The sequence below is a fragment of the Trichomycterus rosablanca genome, chromosome 9, assembly GCF_030014385.1.
Source record: "Trichomycterus rosablanca isolate fTriRos1 chromosome 9, fTriRos1.hap1, whole genome shotgun sequence".
Classification (NCBI taxonomy): Eukaryota; Metazoa; Chordata; class Actinopteri; order Siluriformes; family Trichomycteridae; genus Trichomycterus; species Trichomycterus rosablanca.
Window position 1 is genome coordinate 15,517,454 of NC_085996.1, and position 15,382 is coordinate 15,532,835.

General features: G+C 40.6%; 1 protein-coding gene across 1 annotated transcript in view; it reads right to left on the reverse strand.

Moving 5' to 3' along the window:
- LOC134319904 (solute carrier family 22 member 23) overlaps positions 1 to 9,430 on the reverse strand; it is a 41,336-nt gene extending 31,906 nt beyond the window's left edge. Inside the window, exon 1 of the mRNA XM_063001174.1 lies at positions 9,002 to 9,430. Within this exon, the coding sequence (XP_062857244.1) occupies positions 9,002 to 9,418 (417 nt within the window). The 5' untranslated portion in view covers positions 9,419 to 9,430. The remainder of the gene's footprint in view (positions 1 to 9,001) is intronic.
- Positions 9,431 to 15,382: the final 5,952 nt, after the last annotated feature.

Here is a 15,382-nt window from a genome sequence, read left to right on the forward strand (position 1 = left end):
TTTAGATTTACATACTAGACATTAATCGTTTACATTTACAGCATTTAGGAGATGCTTTAATCCAAAGTGATGTACACTTGTGATTCACAAGCAATTAAAGGACAGTGGTAGCCAAGTGGGTAGAGCTTTGGACTATCAATTGAAAGGTTGAGAGTTTGAATCCCAGCTCTGCCATGCAAACACTGTTGGGCCCTTAACCCTCTCTGCTCCAGGGGCGCCATACAATGGCTGACCCTGCGTTCTGACCCCAGCTTCCTAGCAAGCTGGAATATGTGAAGAAAGAATTTCGTAGTACTGTACACCTGTATATGTATATATGACAAATAAAGGCATTCTTCTTTTAGGGGTCTTGCTCAGAAGCCTAACAGAGGCAATTTGGCAATGGCGGTGCTTGAACCAGCAACCTGCTGAATACTAGTCTAGTAACTTAACCACTAGTCTACCACTATTCTTTGATCACTCACAAGTAATATAAAAGACAGCTGAGCCTTTAAAAGGTCCTCATTTATTTCGAACAAAATTTTGTAAAACATGTCCTGTAGAGCAGATGTTTTTTTTTTTTACTAATTTCTACTGGCGCTGTGTATATATGACTCAGAAATGTGACCGGCAACAGGAAGGAAAGGGGATGGCCAAACTGTATTTACTGACAAGGGTTTCCCAAAGTATTCCCAAAACAATGTGGTTCTATTACAGTACAGAAGCATGTTGGTTTTTAATGTGGCGGCGTCTGAAGAATCAGACACCAGACGTTTAATGGTGGTGTGTGGTCTTGCCATTTAGCACAGATATTTCTCCAGATTGTATATATCTTTTAATAATGTTATGGTCTGTAAATTGTGAAATCAGTTAATTCCTTCCATTATTCTTAAATTGTCTTTTGCAAAGTGGCGAATCTTGATCTATTTGTTAACGCTCCTTTTAAAATATGTGTTTTTAAACATTCCACAAAAATCCTGGTAATCCCAGAAGAACGTGGTGCAGGCATCAAATTTGTAATTAGCATATTTACAAAAATCTGTGTGGTTGATAAGGTAAAACATGTACTCTCTTCTTGTTGTTGTTTTTAATTAAGCACCTGTAGAAAGAGCTTTGGGCTATCAATTGAAGGGTTGGGAGTTCAAATCCCAGCTCTGCCATGCAAACACTGTTGGGCCCTTAACCTTTTCTGCTTCAGGGGTGCCATACAATGGCTGACCCTGTGCTCTGACCCCAGCTTCCAAACAAGCTGGAATATGCAGAGAAAGAATTACGCTGTACTGTACACCTGTATATGTATATATGACAAATAAAGGCATTCTTCTTTTAAGGGTCTTGCTCAGAAGCCTAACGGAGGCGGTGCTTCAACCAGCAACCTGCTGAATACTAGTCTAGTAACTTAACCACTAGACTACCACTATCCTTTGATCATTCACAAGTAATATAAAAGACACTTGAGCCTTTAAAAAGTCCTCATTTATTTCAAGCTAAATTTTGTAAAACATATGTATATATGACTGAGGAATGTGACCGGCAACAGGAAGGAAAGGGGATGGCCAAACTTTATTTACTGACAAGCGTTTCCCAAAGTATTCCCAAAACAATGTGGTTCTATTACAGTACAGAAGCATGTTGGTTTTTAATGTGGCGGCGTCTGAAGAATCAGACATTTGTGGCCTTGCCATTTAGCACAGATATTTCTCCAGATTGTCTTTTAAAATGTATTTATTTATTAGGATTAGGATTTTAACATCATGTGTTACACACTTCGGTTACATTCATGACTAGGGATGTACTGATGCACCACAAGACAGTTAAAAATCGGTGCACATGTGCCACGATTTGAATCGGTTATTCATTTAAGATGAATCGATATTCACTTTAAACAACAGAGGGCACAAAAAGTAAAACCAGCATTGTTTTGCATAGTTTGTACCTACCTCAGAAATAAAAGGGCATTCATTATTTAGATAAATAAAAAATGAGCAAAAATACAGTATTTTATTTTATATTAAAGAGAAATAATAGAAGGAAACTTTGTAATAATTTGTCTTCAATTTCATTTTGTTTAAAAAAAAAATTGGAAAAAAAATCGGATCGTAAACCCAGTATTGTGAATCATATTGCATCATGGGTAGAGTGTATCGTTACATCCCTATTCATGACTGGACAGGTATTTTCTGGTTACACAAGATTTATCAGTTCAAGTTTAATGTCAAACACAGTTATTTTGTATCTCCACTTTGTATGAGCTTCCAGAGGAAACCCATGCAGATCATGCAAATTCCACACAAAAAGGACTTAGACCGCTCCACCTAGGAATCGGACCCAGGACCTTTTTGCTGTGAGGGGACAGTGCTACCCACTGAGCCACCATGCTGCCCATATCTTTTAATAATGTTATAGACTGTAGATTGTGAAATCAATTAATTCTTTTAATTATTATTGTTTTTTTTTTTTTTGCAAAGTGGTGAATCTTGATCCATTTCCATAATTCCTGTTCCATGATCCAACCACAAGAGCATCATCTATATCTTGCACCTGTTTATCTGTGGAATGTTTCAAAATATGTGTTTTTTTAACATTCCCAACTTAAGATCCCAGTTTTGCCAGTAGAATGTGGTGCAGGCATCGAACAAAAGTCAGTGAAGATGATAAGGTAAAACAAATATCTATTCTTGGTGTTGTTTAATTAAGCACCTGTAGGAAAAGGGTAACAAACCACAGCTTTCTATTTTATTTGCATTGTACCTACTGTCTCAACTTATTCTGGAACTGGGTTTTTATAATGCTGTGATTGCAAGAGAAAACACAATCTGCTTCTGTAGTTCACCTTGTAGCTACTAGAGCCAAACTTTGTTTGTGTACACTTTTAATCCTGCCACCCTCGTGCAAATGCTTGCAGTAAATCACTCTTTATAGGCATCAGCTGATAATCTGTACATGTATATTATCATTGAATCAATAATATGATAAATAGGATTAAGACATCCCTACTTAATTGTAAGTCACTAAGGCAAACATAGATGACAGTCAGAAAATAGTAATGAACTTCACTATATGGCCATAAGTATGTAAACACCTGACCATATGCATCATAATTGTGGACATTCCTTTTCAAAACCATGAGCATTGATATGGAGTTACCCCCAAACCCATCTCTTTGCAGCTTTAACAGGCTTCAGTTTTCTGGAAAGTCTTTCCACAAAATCATGGATTGTGTCTGTGGATATTTGTGCCCATTTCTTTAAAAGAGCATCTGCGAGGCAGGGTACTGATTATGGACAAATTGTTCAGGCTCAAAATCACAATTTTAGTTAATCACAAATGTGTTTAGTGGGGTTCCCAAGCCAAAACATGCAGATGATTTTGTTTGTTTGTTTGTTTATTAGGATTTTAACGTCATGTTTTACACTTTGGTTACATTCATGACAGGAATGGTAGTTACTCATTACACAAGATTCATCTGTTCATACGGTTATATCAAACACAGTCATGGACAATTTTGTATCTCCAATTCACCTCACTTTCATGTCTTTGGACTGTGGGAGGAAACCGGAGCACCCGGAGGAAACCACACGGACACAGGGAGAACATGCAAACTCCACACAGAAAGGACCCGGACCGCCCCACCTGGGGATCGAACCCAGGACCTTCTTGCTGTGAGGCGACAGGGCTACCCACTTAGCCACCGTGCTGCCCTGCAGATGATTTAAAAAAAAAAAAAAAAAAATGAAATAAGACAAAACAATCGCTACATGCCTGTATTCAGTGTTACAGAAACAATTAAGATTTTTTTTAACACCCAATGCTGTAGTAAACCTGTAATTAGGGTACTGGACTAGTATTCAGAAGTTTGCTGGTTTGAGCTCTATTAAAGCCAGGTTGTTAATGTTGGTCATTTGAGCAAAGCTTTCCAACTGCATGGATTGTATTCAATAATAATTGTAAGCCATTTTGGAGTAAAAAGTGACTGCTTAATGCCATAAATGTAAATGTACGTGTTTTCTTTCTCATTTATTGATAAAGATGGTTAGAAAATCCCCAAAAATCACAGTTGAAGATCTGTAGAAGAATTTAGAGGTCATGTTCAGACTGGACTAGTATTTCAGGGAGACCCAGGGTAATTACAGCTTTTACAAGCAATCCTTGTGAATTTAATTAAATCCAAATATGGCCATGTCAGTGCTTTTGTTTGTCCTCCCCAGAGAATATTGTAAAGCAAATTACCTACTGTTTTTCAGCAAACTCAGTGGTATTCTGCTCTTTTCAGTCCTGTAATTTCTTTAGTCATCTTGCGTTTGGGGGGAAAAGGCATTTGACTGCTGTTACTTGGCCCGATTAATTGTCTATCCGGAAGAGTGAAAGATGTTATAGATTCAAAGGGAAGTGCAACTCTATATTATAACCCATAGTTTTGGAATAGAATGTCCAACAATCTTACAGTAAAGGGTTCACAGTGTTTTGGCCATATATTAAATCAACACTGTGTACTGTCTGTGACAGAGAAGTGTAACGAGGGGAAGAGCAGTTATCTGCTTCTTCTGACCTAAGTGGGTGGAACCCAAGCTCATGTTATCACAGCTTGCAGCTGGCTGATAAGGTACCTAGACATTAGCAGCACCTTCAAATGGTCAAACTTTTGCTCTTGCTGATTATGTAGCTCTGACATTAATTGCATAGTTTCAACATTTGTTTGTTTGTTTATTAGGATTTTAACGTCATGTTGTACACTTTGGTTACATTTATGACAGGAAACGGTAGTTACTCATCACACAAGGTTCATCAGTTCACAAAGTTATATCGAACACAGTCATGGACAATTTAGTATCTCCAATTTACCTCTCTTGCATGTCTTTGGACTGTGGGAGGAAAACGGAGCACCCGGAGTAAACCCATGCAGACACGGGAGGAACATGCAAACTCCACACAGAAAGGACCCAGACCGCCCCACCTGGGGATCGAACCCCGGACCAGGGTTCTAGTTAAAAGCTTTTTTGACCGTTTGCTCCCAGTCTAGCTGTCTTCAACACCCCCAATCTGAAATCTAGTATTTTTGCCTCTAGTATTGCCTCCAGCATGGTGGCCGGAAAGGGCCGAAACCATCATGCACCTTCTCTGACACACACACACAGTCATTAACCACATCTCTTAACCTGCCTACGATTAATTCTTACTGAGAACTGCATCATGTATGTCAAGACATGCTAAGCCCTCCAAATTATCCATCACTAGTGCTGATGCCTCTACCAGACAACAAAAGATGACTATAAACTTAACCACCTTTCCTTAAGGTACAGCCTTCCTTTGGTAGCACTGCCTGGGATTCATACTCAGGAGCTTGAGATCTCAGAGATGTTGGACTAGCACAGTAGACTGCTGCGCCATTTGAAAGCCCTATCTAATGTAAGCAATTTACATTAAACATTGAAGCACTTTCCTAGAAAGGCAAATGCATTTTCAGGTACTGAACAATGGTGTTAGGCAATATGGCAAACAAGGAATGAAACTTAAAATGTGTTATAATGCACAATATAAAGCATTATGTTTAGGTTTGCTAAATACAATCAGTATACAAATATAAAAATATAGACAAAGATGTAGGAAGTAAAGATGCTTTTTGGACTGTGCAATGCTAGAGCCAGATAAATAAATAAATAATGTGGTCATTTGTGGTTAATGTGGTCATAAATTGTTAATGTTAGAAGCATTCAGTCTAAACACATTACATTTACATGATGTGGTAAAAAAAAAAAAAAAATTTATGTTTTTTTAAATTAATTTTAGAAGTACTCATTTTAGAAGCACTCTGTGGGTTTCTGTGGATCTGTATATACACTTAAGCTTCTAAATTTCAAGATCATATAGGTTAGCTTGCTGCAGTAGAGTTGTTGACTACTGAGGTGAAGGTATATTGATGTGGAAGGAATATTAATGGTATTGACATATGCTGCCGTCAAGTCAATGTCTTTTCCCAGGAACTCCAAGTCTATTTTAAAAGGTCAATCCCAGGCCTCATTTAGCACAAGTTACAACAGCAGACAGAGTGTGTGTGTGCTTGTCTGGCCTGCCCGCAGTCCAGATCTGTTTCCTATTGAAAATGTATGGCCCATCATAAATAGGACAATCATACAATGGCGGCCATGTACTGTTGAGCAGCTATTGTATACAGCAAAAAAATGTGACCCAGTGGTAAATATCCCTCTATGCCAGCTTTTTTTTTTTAAATATAATTAACTTCATTATTTGAAAACACTAAAAATCTTATAAATGTTCAAGTTCAAGTTACAGATTTTAGTTTTTATTGCATTTTTTAGTGTCCCAAAGATTATGGAAATGGGATTTGTATTTTGCTGAGCTCATAAAGATACAAAAGATGGTCAAAATATTAATCAATACTTGGATATGACATGCATGTCATGACTGAGTTTGAATTAATTTCTGCTACTGCTTTTCTATAATAAATCAAATTATAGTAATTTGGTAACTATTACCAGAAATATGTAAGTATTTGTTATGATTTACTGTCTTGTTTTACATTTATGACAGGACAGGTAGTTACAGGTTACACATCAGTTCAAGTTTAACGTCAAACGCCATCAAGGGCAATTTGTATCTACAGTTCACCTAACTTACACGTCTTTGGACCACTTGAGAACATGCAAACTCCACATAGCAAAGAACCAGATATCTTCACATGGGAATCATACTCTGGATATTCTCGCTGTGAGGCAACAGTGCTACCCACAGACCCACCGTGCTGTCCCAGAAGGACAAAAGGTAAGGCATTTTAACCCAACAATGCTGTATCTACTAAGAAGAAAAAGAAGATATCCTTTATTTGTCATATATACATACACAGGTGTACAGTACAATGAAATTCTTCCTTCGCATATCCCAGCTTGTTTGGAAGCTGGGGTCAGAGCGCAGGGTCAGCCATCATACGGCGCCCCTGGAGCAGAGAGGATTAAGGGCCTTGCTCAAGGACCCAACAGTGGCTGCATAGCAGAGCCTGGATTTAAACCGCCAATCTTCCGGTTGATAGCTCAAAGCACTAGGCTACCACTGTCCCATACTAGTTCTGCATAGTAGTTGTAATAATATGCCCTGGATCTGTTTTCCTGCCAGTAGAACTGGTGCATTGCAAAAAAAGGATTAATAATTAAAGAATACAGGTCTTCATTAACAGATTGGATGCAATTGTGTGTTTTTAACATCACAATGTCCAAACCCACATGTAACTGTCTTGGAATGACTAAAAGCAGCTAAAACTCAGCTTTTAAAAATGGCCAAAGTCTTGGCTTGTATGAAATATGTGTTCCAGTCATGAGTTGCAGGAGTTACCTGCACTATTTGGCTAAAATATCTTCACCTGACAATGAGCTTGTAGGACACCCTATTCCCAAAATATTATCATTAAAGCAGAGTTTCGACTTCTCTGGGAAAGCTTTCCAAAACATTTTGGAATGTCTTTGGGAATTTGTGCCGAATTTAATCAAAGGAGCATTTGTAAGGTCTGACACTGGTGTTGGGAAAGAATGTCTGGCTTAGAATTCATCCCAAATGTGTTTAATGGAGTTAAGATCAGGGATGTATGCATGCCAAACAATACACGTCCCCTAGAAATGTATGTTAACTTTCGACGTCAATTGTACGTCAATTCACTACCCATACCAGAAGAAGCCTCTTTATAGAGTGTATATCTATATATTACACTGACTGGCCAAAAAAAAGGTCACCACCTGGATTTAACTAAGCAAATAGGTAAGAGCCTCCCATTGGATAATTACTGCATAGGTGATTATGTTTCAGCTGGCAAGTTATTTAACCCTATCTGATGCAGTGAGTAGCTTCTCATTTGTTAAACAACCATGTCGAAAGACACATCCTGTGGTCGTGGAAAAGATGTTAATCTGTTTCAGAAGGGTCAAATTATTGGCATGCATCAAGCAGAGAAAACATCTAAGGAGATTGCTAAAACTACTAAAATCGGGTTAAGAACGGTCCAATGCATTATTAAAAAGTGGAAGGACAGTGGGGAAACATCATCTTCGAGGAAGGAATGTGGTCGGGAAAAAATCTTTAATGATTGTGATCGGCGATCACTTAAACGTTTGGTGAAATCAAATGGTAGAAAAACTACAGTAGAACTCAGGGATATGTTTAATAGTGAAAGTAAGAGCATTTCCACATGTACAATGCGAAGGGAACTCAAGGGATTGGGACTTAACAGCTGTGTAGCCTTAAGAAAAAACACTTGTCAGTGAGGCTAACCGGCAAAAACAGCTTCAATTTGCTAGGGAGCATAAAGATTGGACTCTGGAGCAATGGAAGAAGGTCATGTTGTCTGATGAGTCCAGATTTACCCTGTTTCAGAGTGATGGGCGCATCAGGGTAAGAAGAAAGGCTGAAGTGATGCACCCATCATGCCTAGTGCCTACCGTACAAGCCTGTGGGGGCAGCGCTATGACCTGGGGTTGCTGCAGTTTGTTATGTGAATTATTACTACCTGAATATACTGAACGACCAGGTTATTCAATCAATGGATTTTTTCCTCCCTGATGGCACAGGCATATTCCAAGATGACGATGCCAGTATTCATCAGGTTCAAACTGTGAAAGAGTGGTTCAGGGAGCATGAGACATCATTTTCACACATGGATTGGCCACCACAGAGTCCAGACCTGAACCCCATTGAGAATCTTTGGGATGTGCCGGAGAAGACTTTGCACAGTGGTCCAAATCTCCCATCATCAATACAAGATCTTGGGGAAAAATTAATGCAACTCTGGACAGAAATAAATGTTGTGACATTGCAGAAGCTTGTGGAAACGATGCCACAGCGAATGTGTGCCATAATCAAAACTAAAGGCGGTCCAACGAAATATTAGAGTGTGTGACCTTTTCTTTGGCCATGCAGTGTATATATTTAATGATAATGTAAACTATATGTTTTTTTTAAAACATCAGCTTTCTGTAGCAAGCTAAATCTGGTGAAGGACGTCTGAGTTGTTTTTACCAACCTTGGTAACCACATTCTGCTGCAGTCCCAGCTGAAGCTCCAGCTTCCTCTCTGCACACGAACAGCGGCTGCTAATGCTCTCAGTGCGGCTTGTATTGCTGAGCAGATCGGGCGGTACAGGGCTGCCAATCAGTTCACTCACCCCACTCATGTTTGTGCCATGCTCGTCCGGATGGGCACAAATACTGTCGGGCTGTGCCAGAAGAAAATAATCCGAGAACTGACCGAAAGCTATAAGCAGCGTAGGAATCCATGTCAGAGCCACCAAGCGCTTCTGGTAGCGGCCGAACCCCCCGAGAAACGGCAGCACGGTTTGATCCACCTGCAAAAGCGGCTTCGGATTGGGAAGATCCGAGGCTTGTGATACCGTACCGTTTTCTGGCAGCTGATCCAAACCGTGCAAACGTATAGAAGCCATGATGAAGCCGGCTCGTCCTTACATCCACTCCACGCTCCACGTCTTTGTCCTCGAATGAATAGCACGCCGACACCAGCGGGTTTAAAGCGCCCCACAGATACTGAAACAAATCCAGTCCGGTACAGAGCAGCACTGAGCAGAACAATTTATTTATCGTCTGCAGCGGCAGATCCAGTCATGTTGTCATCCACACGAGCCAAGCTTTCGTGCATTTGGTGTGCCCAGCTGCATGCCCTCACCCTTGCGATTCCTCCAGATTATCCCATCATCGATGGCCTGCCTGATCCAAGCGTCAAAATCACACGCATACAGAGGATGAGTTGATAAACCAAGCCCAGCCTAAAGGTCCCTGAGGTGCACAGGTAACATACCTGTTTATTTGCAGCTCGCTTGCAGGCGTGGCACCGCTACCCATCCCTGAACCTTCCAAATCCTTCTCACATCTTGTGTCTTCTTCCTAAATAAGCTGCACTCTGGAGCGGATCGGCGCTCCTCTGCAATAATGCAGCCTTGCCTACCTTCTTGAGCAAAATGAATCCGATTCTACCCGGGATCCCGGGCTACGGGACCGTTTTTTTTCCAGTAAGTATTTTGCCGGCGATCAATTCTACACACATTCGGCAACGCGCGCGCACGCTCGCAGCATCCAAATGAAACGCATTTCTGCACAGGCTTTCTGTGCGCTGTGATTGGCCGAGAGGCGCTGGGAGCTCGAACACGCAGCGATTGATTGGACGCTCGAGCAACAAAGAAGCTTTGTGCGCGAGCTTCCCCCGCAATTCTATTGTAAACACTGTTGGGCCGGACCCAAAATGAGTGCCATCGAAATGCCTAAGTGACAAATGATTCTGTCATTATAACCCCCGGAAACACTTATCCTTTGATATTACAATACCCAGCGTGTGAAGTGCTGGTAAATGTCCTAAAGATGTACCTACGCTACAATGCATCATGGGACAATGGGACCTACATTATATATAAAGGGACAAGCCATTGATTTTTTTTGGTCAAATGTTTGCCTACCCACCAAGCAGACACAAACCCCCCACAGTGTGAATATGTTGGTGATATCATTACATAACATTTACGTATTTACAACGAATAAATTGTTACAATTAGGCAAAGTTTCAACATAACCAGGCGGCACGGTGGCTCGGTGGGTAGCACTGTCTCCTCACAGCAAGAAGGTCCTGGGTTTGATCCCCAGATGTGGCGGTTTGTCTGCGTGGGTTTCCTCCGGAAACTGGAGAACTGGAGATTGCCCTACAGGTAAATGGGTGTGTGTATGTGTGTCTGCCCTGCGATGGACTGGCGCCCCGTCCAGGGTGTTACTATGTGCCTTGCGCCCATTGAAAATCTGGGATAGGCTCCAGCACCTCCCCGCGACCCTAATTGGATAAGCGGTTAAGAAAGTGAGTGAGTGAGTGCAACATAACCTGTAGAGGAAGTTCTGCATTCAGTCCTACAAACGTCTTGGACAACAAACTCATTTAAGTCAGTTAAAATTGTTAGACCAGGTCAAGCTTAGACTTAAACCAGCATAAGCTTTATGGTCTTAGCTGGTTTGGTCTGGTTTAACAGATTCTACAGTTTAAAAAAGCTCCCCGTGTCTGTGTGGGTTTCCTCTGGGAGCTCCAGTTTCTTCCTACAGTCCAAAGACATGCAAGTGAGGTGAATTGGAGATACAAAATTGTCCATGACTGTGTTCGACATTAAAGACTTGAACTGATGCATCTTGTGTAACCAGTAACTACCTGTCCTGTCATGAATGTTACTAAAGTGTGTAAAACATGACGTTAAAATCCTAATACATAAATAAATCCATAAAGACATTTGTATTTTTAAACTAATCTCTATCCACAAATATAAACTTTAAAAGTGAAAGACAATAATTTGTACACATTTTTATGTTCTGTAAAAAACGCATAGTGGGCAGATAATGTGTGTGATTCACTCATAAATAATTCCATGTTACAGAGTCATTAGGGGCAACCAAAAGCACTTTCATTTCAATCACTAAACCCTAAGTCACTCTAATCACTCTAATGTGTGAGAAATGTTAACTGGTGGCTTGATTTTTAATCCCATCTGTATTGAACTGTCACATTTGAATGTAAGGCTATCATGAAAATGTCTGATAAGATTACAGCATCAGTTACTTACAGTAAGCATATAGGATGAAGTGGGACAAAAAGCAACCACTTTTGCAGTCATGATACATTTAAAGAAGCTTACTAAAAAAAGATCTTAAGTGCACATTTTAACAACACTCAAGCTAAAGCCAGAGAGCCAGAGAACATCCCTGTCAGCACAGTAATTGAATGCTCATGAAACCACAAAGATTTCAGATTAATAATATAGAATGTATAAGACAGCCAGCGGTCAGCAAGGATAACAGTTACACAAAGAACAATAAACTGAATCTCAGTCATTTTTGTTCCTACATTCCACACTAAGCTTCTTTGTAAAAGAAAGAGCATAAATAAGCATGTCTTAATTTTAAACATTAACTTAAAACTTGATTGTATTACATTACATTTGTTATCCGCTTATCCAATCAGGGTCATGGGGTTACTGGAACCTATCCCAGCTTTTCAATGGGCGCAAGGCACACAGTAACACCCTGGACGGGACGCCAGTCCATCACAGGGCAGACACACATACACACACACATACACACACCCATTCACCTATAGGGCAATTCAGTATCTCCAATTAACCCGACTGCATGTTTTTGGACTGTGGGAAGAAAACGGAGCTCCCGGAGGAAACCCACGCAGACGCGGGGAGAACATGCAAACTCCGCACAGAAAGGGCCCGGACCGCACCGCCTGGGGATCGAACCCAGAACCTTCGTGCTGTGAGGCATCAGTGCTACCCACTAAGACACCGTACGGCCCCGATTGTATTTTGTACATTTAAAAAAAATTATACAACACAAATCATTCAACCATGTCAGTATGTAACTGCCTGACTGGCCAATTACACCACTGGAGATTCAGACCCTAGATGTCAGGGGTCTGGGCTAGTGTCATTTACAGCTGCACCCCCAGCTGCTGTGTATAAACATATATGTGTGGTAAAACAATGATGGTGGAAAATCTCCCATCCCTCGTGACTCCTGAATCACCCAGTTGGTGTAAATGACTTTTTTGTCAGTTCTACTTACCAAAAAATTACAATAGAACACAGTTACTACTAAGAGTGTTTCAGAGATGTGTGTTCTTAAACTGTTCTCTATTTGTAGTAGCGCAAAAATGTCTGCTGAGGAAAACAGAAAGCACTTCTGTTAGTTGCTTTAATTAGTATGTCTGAAAAATGCATGTAATGTACAGGGTCTTTAGGAGTCTTCAGTCTATAGGCCCTGGCTAGCAATCACTATACAGTGGTTAAGGAACTGGACTAGTAATCGAAAGATCACTGGTTCAAGCCCCACCACTGCCAGGTTGCCACTGTTGGGCCCTTAAGCAAGGTCCTTAACCCTCAATTGCTTAGACGATATACCAGTACTGTAAGTCACTTTGAATAAAAGCGTCTGCTAAATGCCGTAAATGTGAACGTAGTGGTAAATATATTCACAAATGCATGTGTAGCGGATCTAAGTAAGTAAAGGATCAGGATGAGCTCTGATTTGGGAGCTGTGGTACATAACTCGGACAGATAACTCAGATAACTTAAGATAACAGCGGAGTGAGATGACAGAGGAGACAGATGCTTGAGGAATACATGCTGAGTTTGGTGAAGCTCAGGCTGGGAGTTTATGAGATTCAGCTGTTAGGAAGGTCACAGAACAAATGCTTGACAAGTGGGAAGGAGATTAGAGTACCATATCTGTTACCACTGATGGTTACAGCTATGGTTCACAATCTTTTCATATATATATACAGTGTATCACAAAAGTAAGTACACCCCTCACATTTCTGCAAATATTTTATTATATCTTTTCATGGGACAACACTATAGAAATAAAACTTGGATATAACTTAGAGTAGTCAGTGTACAGCTTGTATAGCAGTGTATATTTACTGTCTTCTGAAAATAACTCAACACAGCCATTAATGTCTAAATGGCTGGCAACATAAGTGAGTACACCCCACAGTGAACATGTCCAAATTGTGCCCAAAGTGTCAATATTTTGTGTGACCACCATTATTATCCAGCACTGCCTTAACCCTCCTGGGCATGGAATTCACCAGAGCTGCACAGTTTGCTACTGGAATCCTCTTCCACTCCTCCATGATGACATCACAGAGCTGGTGGATGTTAGACACCTTGAACTCCTCCACCTTCCACTTGAGGATGCGCCACAGGTGCTCAATTGGGTTTAGTCCATCACCTTTACCTTCAGCTTCCTCAGCAAGGCAGTTGTCATCTTGGAGGTTGTGTTTGGGGTCGTTATCCTGTTGGAAAACTGCCATCAGGCCCAGTTTTCGAAGGGAGGGGATCATGCTCTGTTTCAGAATGTCACAGTACATGTTGGAATTCATGTTTCCCTCAATGAACTGCAGCTCCCCAGTGCCAGCAACACTCATGCAGCCCAAGACCATGATGCTACCACCACCATGCTTGACTGTAGGCAAGATACAGTTGTCTTGGTACTTCTCACCAGGGCGCCGCCACACATGCTGGACACCATCTGAGCCTAACAAGCTTATCTTGGTCTCGTCAGACCACAGGGCATTCCAGTAATCCATGTTCTTGGACTGCTTGTCTTCAGCAAACTGTTTGCGGGCTTTCTTGTGCGTCAGCTTCCTTCTGGGATGACGACCATGCAGACCGAGTTGATGCAGTGTGCGGCGTATGGTCTGAGCACTGACAGGCTGACCTCCCACGTCTTCAACCTCTGCAGCAATGCTGGCAGCACTCATGTGTCTATTATTTAAAGCCAACCTCTGGATATGACGCCGAACACGTGGACTCAACTTCTTTGGTCGACCCTAGCGAAGCCTGTTCCGAGTGGAACCTGTCCTGGAAAACCGCTGTATGACCTTGGCCACCATGCTGTAGCTCAGTTTCAGGATGTTAGCAATCTTCTTATAGCCCAGGCCATCTTTGTGGAGAGCAACAATTCTATTTCTCACATCCTCAGAGAGTTCTTTGCCATGAGGTGCCATGTTGAATATCCAGTGGCCAGTATGAGAGAATTGTACCCAAAACACCAAATTTAACAGCCCTGCTCCCCATTTACACATTTACATTTACATTTACATTTACTTGACACATGACACCAGGGAGGGACAACGACACATTTGGGCACAATTTGGACATGTTCACTGTGGGATGTACTCACTTATGTTGCCAGCTATTTAGACATTAATGGCTGTATGTTGAGTTATTTTCAGAAGACAGTAAATCTACACTGCTATACAAGCTGTACACTGACTACTCTAAGTTATATCCAAGTTTCATGTCTATAGTGTTGTCCCATGAAAAGATATAATGAAATATTTGCAGAAATGTGAGGGGTGTACTCACTTTTGTGATACACTGTATATATATATATATATATATATATATATATATATATATATATATATGTATATATATATGTATATATACAGTACTGTGCAAAAGTTTTAGGCAGGTGTGGAAAAATGCTGCAAAGTAAGAATGCTTTCAAAAATAGAAGTGTTATTAGTAAAAATTATTAAAAATAGCAAAATGAATAAACAAATCAATATTTGGTGTGACCACCCTTCAAAACAGCAGCAGTTCTTCTATGTACAGTGGGGTCAAAAAGTATTTAGTCAGCCACTGATTGTGCAGGTTCTCCTATTTAGAAAGATGAGAGAGGTCTGTAATTTTCATCATAGGTACACTTCAACTATGAGAGACAAAATGAGAAAAAAAAATCCAGGAAATCACATTGTAGGATTTTTTAAGAATTTATTTGTACATTATGGTGGAAAATAAGTATTTGGTCAATAACATAAGTTCAACTCAATACTTTGTAACATAACCTTT